This window comes from Juglans microcarpa x Juglans regia, chromosome 1D, assembly GCF_004785595.1.
Source record: "Juglans microcarpa x Juglans regia isolate MS1-56 chromosome 1D, Jm3101_v1.0, whole genome shotgun sequence".
NCBI lineage: Eukaryota > Viridiplantae > Streptophyta > Magnoliopsida > Fagales > Juglandaceae > Juglans > Juglans microcarpa x Juglans regia.
The window spans coordinates 9761695-9769145 of record NC_054594.1 but is presented as its reverse complement, the minus strand read 5'-3'; the positions used below and the strand labels follow the sequence as shown (position 1 = coordinate 9769145).

General features: G+C 37.8%; 1 protein-coding gene across 3 annotated transcripts; it reads right to left on the bottom strand.

Moving 5' to 3' along the window:
* Nucleotides 1-518: 518 nt before the first annotated feature.
* Nucleotides 519-6989, bottom strand: LOC121268409 (common plant regulatory factor 1-like). 3 transcript variants are annotated; one of them, XM_041172792.1, is made up of 13 exons: nucleotides 6715-6989; nucleotides 4584-4725; nucleotides 4297-4350; nucleotides 4061-4156; nucleotides 3847-3927; nucleotides 3304-3345; nucleotides 2977-3134; nucleotides 2763-2811; nucleotides 2575-2620; nucleotides 1629-1876; nucleotides 1401-1478; nucleotides 1163-1288; nucleotides 519-1062 (listed from the first exon to the last, which is right to left on the bottom strand). In XM_041172792.1, the coding sequence occupies exons 2-13, from the start codon at nucleotides 4644-4646 to the stop codon at nucleotides 823-825; spliced, it is 1281 nt and encodes a 426-aa protein (XP_041028726.1). In that variant the 5' UTR covers nucleotides 4647-4725; nucleotides 6715-6989; the 3' UTR covers nucleotides 519-822. The 3 variants fall into 3 exon arrangements, with proteins under 3 accessions (XP_041028726.1, XP_041028645.1, XP_041028795.1); XM_041172711.1 differs by having other exon boundaries at nucleotides 4584-4720; nucleotides 6715-6988; XM_041172861.1 differs by lacking the exon at nucleotides 6715-6989 and having other exon boundaries at nucleotides 4564-4716.
* Nucleotides 6990-7451: the final 462 nt, after the last annotated feature.

The following is a 7451-nucleotide window of genomic DNA, read 5'->3' as shown; positions in this document are numbered from 1 at the left end:
AAAATCTATTCATCATCCCAAAACTGTCTCCTCTCCTCTCCTCGATCAGAAACATTCCCAACCAAAACAATTGGGTGATCCCGGTTATTATCTGCACTCTTAACACTACCAATCCCAACACAAAGAGGGCGGCGGCAGTGGCAGCAGCCCTACCAACAATTGAGCAGTCACGGTTCTTATATGTGCTTCAAGACTACCTAATAATTACTTTCAAATAAAAAAATCACATTACTTTTACTTTTTTTTATATAAGAACAATAGGTCAAGAGTACGAAAGTCGAAAGAACACTTAAATGTATATTTGGAATTTTGGATGAGTTTGTCATAACCCAGAATGACCAATACAAAAATATTAAAAAGCAAGGACAATAACTGGCTCTTTTTGGCCCTGCTCTACGTACTTGCTGTGCTTGCCGGGTAAGTCGACAGGGAAAATGAAAAAAAGACAATCCAGAACTTCTCATTCACATACCACAAAGGGATCTAAATCACTAGTTAATAGAATTGCACAAAACTACTACATATGAAAGGTTCGCATGCTTTCACCAACTATATTTCTAAACTTCAATGTACATTACCTTCAGTGACTTCCCACGCACTCTGAATGCTCTGATAAAATTACATCAGTTTTGACATGAAAAGGCTAACTTACAAGTAAAAAATTAGAGTCTCCGTTTTCAAGGGTACCATTCCTATTCAGATGTTTGTTTCATTCTTCTGCTCACAGTTAGCAGTAATTCTGGGCTTGTAATATTGCCAAAACCACGTGATTAAGATTAAAAAAAAAAAAAAAAGGAACTGCAGTAATGCTGGCTCCTTGGGTTAGCCAGCAGCCACGGCATCTGCCCTTGGACTTGTGTCCAAGAGTTGATGCAGCTTGGCACCAGAGTTTGAGCTGTTCTCGTACATGTCACTCTTTTCCTCGGTGCTCCGATCAACCGCACCTGAATTATTAACCCTTGACAGCAGGTTCTCTGTACTAACAGGCACGGCCCTCTTGTCTTCAATTCGGTTCAAAATGATCTCTTCTGTCTGTCCTAATTGAGCATTTTTCAGTTTCTCCTGTATAATAACATTAAAACCAATTACAAGCTGGAGCAAGAGTAAAGACAGAAATGAAAAAGAATTTGTGATGCAAGTAGGAACTACAGAGTGGATGTACCATTAATTTAGCATTTTCAAGCCTCAGTTTATCTGAGTTTTCTGTCAATCGACCTATTTCAGATTTTATTGCTGTATTCTCAGCAGTCAAGGAGTCGACTTTAAGTGCAAGTTCTTCAGTCTCAGCCTGCAGAGAGTGTTGCAAAACATTACATCAGTTAATGTGTACATGCTAAAAGGTGGTTCAGACCCGACAATATGAAACTTCTAAAAGCATAAAAGAGCTCAGATTTCCAAACCTGCTTCCTCAACCTGGACCTTCTAGCTGATTCACGATTAGACTGTTTCCTCCTCTCTCGTTTCAGCTCTCTTTCATTCTGAGCAATATAAAACAAACATTACCAGATTTTCAAAAGATTTTAGACATCTTTGTCCGGGGGAAAAAACAAAGGATAAACAAAACAAAACAGCAATATTTGGAATAATAAAAATGAAAAAAATAAAATAACACCATTCATAGACTATACCGGCATCCATGCTTCAGAAGGCAATACTGAACAGGACTGTGGGACACTAGTAGTTGTTGTCCTGGTATTTATGTTACTAGTGTTCCTGAGCTCCAATGCTGTGGCCATACCCGGAGAAACAACACTTCCAACCAAATTTCCAGAAACACTACCAGGAGTGACAGTTGCGCCAGAGGTCTTGATGGGAGCTACACTTACCTCCTTAGCAGATGTATGACTGGCTTGCATCTCAGTCTTGCCTTCACTGCCTGTTCATATACATATCCAGTTAACCAAAAATATCAAAACCTGAATTCAAGTTAATAGCTCAGCTGTTTTCTTTACTGCAGAAAGTTGGTCAACAAGCAAGCATTTTCATATAATGACAACTAATCACACCACTATGTCATCAGTATGCTCACAACTGGTAATTAAGTGCCAAAACTTTTAGATAGTGGAAGATACCATTTCTAACATGTTTGAAGCAATAACAAATTAGAATCCACTATGCTGAGATACTTTTTTCCTTCAAGAAACTAAAGCCTAGAAGCAAGACCGTCAATAAGGAAATGCAAAGTTGAATTTATTCAATTTGGAAAACAAGCAACTTGTCATATGTCACTGTATGCTTACTTCTAGGAGCAGAATCTTAAAGACACCCAAGAGGCCATAGCGCAACTCTAATGCAGAAAAAGAGGTCGGTCCAGTCGTTGCATTAATTGATACACAGTTTCCAATTGCCTGGTGGCCTAGAGTACTTCTCTCTTCCTAGGTGGAAGTCTTATGGGTGTGGGTTTCGGGGGACTAAGAGATTTTTCTAGCTTTCGAAGGAAGGGGATAAACCACTTTAAAAAGAGAGAGAGAATGATCCACACCATGTAAACAGAGGGCAATCCTACACAACTGAATACCAGGACCATTCTATTGTTTATCAAAGTTTGATACTTGGAAAAGAACAGAGTAATACCAGTTGGTGTTCCATCACGGCTTCTTTTCCTTCTGGTTTGATTTGGCTGAACATAAAGATAGATGAAGACCACAATCAAAATTTGCAAATGTGTCCGTCATTATAGATTTACATATAATAATCGAATCAACAGACACAGTGCAAATGTGTTGCAAGAAATGCTTATAGGCAAGGTATGAAATAATCACCCTGGCAGTGTTCCCATCACTTCCATCGCTGGAACCATCAGTCTCTGAACTGTTCATGTGGCCAAAGAAACTATGTTAGCCTGGCCACAAGAACTGTGCGTGTGGGAAATCTACATTGTACCGGATGAAGGAGGAGTTCTAGCTACCAAAGCGAACCAAATCGAAAAAGTATAAAGCTTATCACAAGGCAGAGACAGAAGAAGGTTCAACAAACCTCTGTGACAGCCTATGTTCAGCCCCACCATCAGCACTCTCAGCAGTACCATTGCCTATTGACATTGCAAGTCCATCAAACTCTTTCAACTTCTTCATTAAACCCCGATCTGTATTTCCCGACTTTGTAGGAGTTTCTATGCTCAAAGGAGTTACAGCCTGCTCCATTGCACCATAATTAAATCTAAAATTAATTAAGGGCCACCTAATATGAAACTTTTTGTTTTTAATTACCGACATATTTCACAATCCATAATGATAGGTTGACAATAGAGAAATAGAACTACAAGAATTCAGAAGAAAAACATAGCACCAAAGCTTCACTTACAGCAGGCGACAATGGAACCCCTTGACCATGTGAATGCGATCCCTAGTTTAAAAAATAAATAAATCCATGAGTACATAAGAGAGCTTTCCTCACTTTTGCATAATATTTTTAAGTTCTATTATTACACAGGGAGAGGGGCCAGTTGTAAAGAATTGGAAACTTTGCATAATTCAGTCCATCTAGACAGGGCAGCCACTACAAACTAGGATGTCTGCCAGATACAAGCTATTATTTTCATTACACAAAGATAACCCAGAAAGGATAGCTACCCAGCCAGATATTCCTAAAATTAAAGCTTCATATTGCAAGCCCCACAAGGAGGGCTATAACCATCTACAAACAAATTTCTTGGACTCAAACATCCTGAATTTGATTTGCACTAGAACTTCCCCTAGTTTACTTAATAGGCTAATACATGGTCTGGTGAGTAAGATCATGTATCCCATGGGGAGTAAACCTTGGACCAAAGGGCCTTGCCATTGTGGGATTTCAAGTCATAAGAAAAAATCTGAACTCCAAGAAAAAATAGAACGAACAACTTACAAGAGGAACTGCAGGATGTGCATAAACCCCTCCATGTGGGTAGATTGCAGCATAAGGTGCCCCGTAAGGTGGCATCATGGGCTGGAAGAATAAATAAGTTAGCAAACCATCATAGAATAATGTTTGTAATTTATTCCTCAGTCCACAACCTCTTTTAGAATGATTATTGAAAACTATAAACAAACTTGTTGACTGCCTTGATTCTGTCAAATACCTGGGGTGGGCCCCACATATATGGGTGAGGAGCATGACCTGAGGTCACAGTGGAGTTGTAGTATGGTGGAAGAGTGACTCTGGGACCATAATATGCCTGAATATGTAAGGCATTAGTTTGAATTAATATTACTATTTCTTGGAAGAAATTATATATTGAACCTTCCATTAAATGAACATGTTTAACAACTGCCTAGAAAAACAGTAAGATTTAAGTGCAGGCATAGAATAGATAACCTGCATGGCTGCCCAATCAGGATAGACGTGAATATTGGTCTGATTAGTTTGATCCTGCCAAAAAAAAGGACCGACCGACTGAGGATTCATAAATAGACCTTCAAAAGTTAGATCCAAAGAAAGAGTACAATTAGATGTATCTACATAAATAACTAGCCTTATTTTTTTTTCTCCATCAAGAAGATTGACACAAAAAGCTTGAAAAATAGATAGAAAATTTTACTTTTCAGCATCTCAAATACTGCAGCAGTTTTTGACCGCAAAAACATTTTCATTTCTCAACTTACCGGTGTTACTGGTGAAGACGACTTTTCAGACTTGGTAGACTTTCCCTCTTCATTGTTTCCCATGGAGCGCTTCCAAAATCTTGATTTGATATATGTAAGAAAATCCTTTGCGTTTCTCTGATCAAGACCTTACCTAGCTGCACTAATGGTTATCACATCAATCTGTAATCAGGAAGATCCCCAAGGCAACCACTTAACAGTCTAAGAACATTAGGATTTAAACTTCTAAATAGAGTTATTATGGTCTAAACCATTGCTGTCAATCTTTTGCAAAATAGCATAACGATGCTATGTCCCACTAATGCAATAATCTTGTCATAAAAAATTGAACATAAGAGCTGCAACATCCTAATGCAACACAATGGAAACCTTATGCTACTGTTCCCAATGAAAGTAGAAATAGTTACCCCAGAACCAACATTAAGACTTAAGAGGAAGTCACCATAATCGACATAGTAATACATTAATTCCTATGGCCAGCCAAAGCAATGGTCCTTCAAGAGAACCGACCTAGGTGGGTCCCAATTTTAATCATTTTGTTTTACACAACCACTTTACTTGAAAAACCAAAACTTCAACCACAGCACCAGGCAGTAGCCACCACAAATTCGGGTTACTTGTCACGTTAGTAGTGAAAGCATAAATTTCAGTATATAAATAGTATGTTAGTTCTTGTCTCTGTGCTTTTTTCATACAACCATGGTTTTTGAGCCATAACTTGCCATCCTATTAAAGTCTAGTATATTCACCTTAAGCTAAAGCATGATGCACTTGTGCCAAAGGATTTAAATTGAAACCCTCTTTCAGAAAGCATGAGATAAAATTCACCTTGACAAGGCTATTCCATAATTCCCTCAGGAAAACGACAAAACGCAGCTTCCCAAAGTCAATTCGACTTTGGTACAGGAAGATGAATAGCATAAATTACAAATATCTCAGATCGAGTGATGTAGCTTTCAAAATATACGATCAATCTGCAGCCATGTATTAGATAGTGAACCCACATGCAGAGGATTTCATATCGTATTTACTAAACGTATGGTCCGCTGCTTGCACGGCAAGTAAACATCGAAATGAAATTTTGCAAGGATTGAAAGAAAGCTTGTAGCATCAATTAAATAAACGAAGAGAGATTTGGGATTTTTTTTCAATTTTCCGTGGCAGTACAGTTGGAACAAAAGTCGTTATGCCCCCCAAGTTAATTTCAACAGCAACCAAAGTCGAAAAGATCATCTACTGAAGAATAAGTAAATAATTAAGTGAGGAAAAAAAAAAAGAGTTCCACGCAAGGAAAAAGACTATAAGGTAGAGGGTCATTATCGTCTTCTCCACCACCCCTACTCCATAACAAGACAGGTATGGACAGAAGTTGGACATTAGTCGTGGAGTATCGACAAATCTACCTAAGAGGATATTCTAGGAGCTAATTGGCGATACAGCCCTCGGTGCAAATATATGAAAGGAAAAGGTGAAATATGAAAATTTAAATCGTAAAAAAAAAAAAAAAAAATTTCAAAAAAAAAAGGTTCCAAATAAGCAGCTGAATTTTTCTACTCAATACTTCGATGATCAAACGGCTTCGTCTTATATCATCCTTTTCCTTCTTTTTCTCCCCAAATCTCTCTACTCTATCTCCTCTTACGGCTAGTAGAGATAGCATGAGAAAGAAAATATGCATTCAAAAGGAAACTGAGACCATAAAACAAGGAAATTACCACACAGGAAGTACGAAAATTCAAAGGTTTCGGTAGAATCGCAGAGAAATTATGGAGATCCATCTAAGTTAATCCATTGTTCGATTTTTAAGAAAATGAACGACAAGAAAATATACAGGACCGTTAAAGTCTGGTTCCGGCAAACGAAAATCTTACCTCAACTTAAGCACGTAATTCTATATTCAGAAGTCGCCAGGAGTTTCTGGTTACTGAAGAAAACCCAAAGTTCATATTATAATTTTTTTTTTTTTTTTTATGCGGCACAAAAAAATAAACGGAAACAAAATTTTCCTTTACTTCATCCATTTTCTCAACAAACAAGCAGAGCCTTAAATTGAGAGAATTTCCAAATCAAAATTTTCATTTTCCTCGAACTCTAAAGTTTAACAACAAATCTAACACAAAATTCCACATACCTTCCACTGTATAGACCCAAAAAATCTCCACCTCGTCACGTCCTAAAACCAAAGAAATGGCGGCGAAGAAGAAGAAGAAGAAGAAGAAGAAGAAGAAGAAGAAGAAGAACTTTAATGGAAAAGGGAATAAATATCACGAAAAAGATTGACCTCTCAACCTCCGCATTCTGGCTCTAATTTCTCGCTCTCTTAAACGAGAAAAAGAGTGGGAGAAGGAGAAAGAAGAAGAAGGAGAGGAAGAAGAAGAAAGGAAGAGGGTAGGGAGCGCCAAGGCAACATCCACGTCACTAAACACGTGTCGTATAGGAGAAGAGGTGTATACGCACACCGTATATATACGGGGAAAGATTGCTATGGGTGGTTGTTGAGCTGGCCCATCGGGAATCGCGCTGTCCTTTTATTTATTCCAACGTCACCACGGCCTCACACGTGTTCATCGACGACTCGAGCTACGCGCCCTATGGCTTCGGGTCCAACCTATTCCACCCGTCATGTGGCTTACGTGGTCCGTTCCCATTATTTAAAATTTAAATAAATATTATTTTCTTGTTGGGGGAAGAATTAAATTAGATTGAAATGGTCCTTTGAAATCCACCGCTAGTCATTTTATTTTGAAAAATTTTTCTTAGTCATTATTTATTATTCTACACACATTTTATAAAAAAAAAAAAATTATAAATATAGAATATAATAGTAAATTGTCACTGATGCATAATATTTTTTTTTATTTTTATTAC

Coding starts and splice junctions, on each gene's coding strand:
- LOC121268409 (XM_041172792.1), bottom strand. CDS start 4,646: ATGGGAAACAATGAAGAGGGAAAGTCTACCAAGTCTGAAAAGTCGTCT. Junction 3,928..4,060: donor ATATGTGGGGCCCACCCCAG/GTATTTGACAGA, acceptor TTATTCTTCCAG/CCCATGATGCCACCTTACGG. Junction 1,289..1,400: donor GGTCCAGGTTGAGGAAGCAG/GTTTGGAAATCT, acceptor CACTCTCTGCAG/GCTGAGACTGAAGAACTTGC.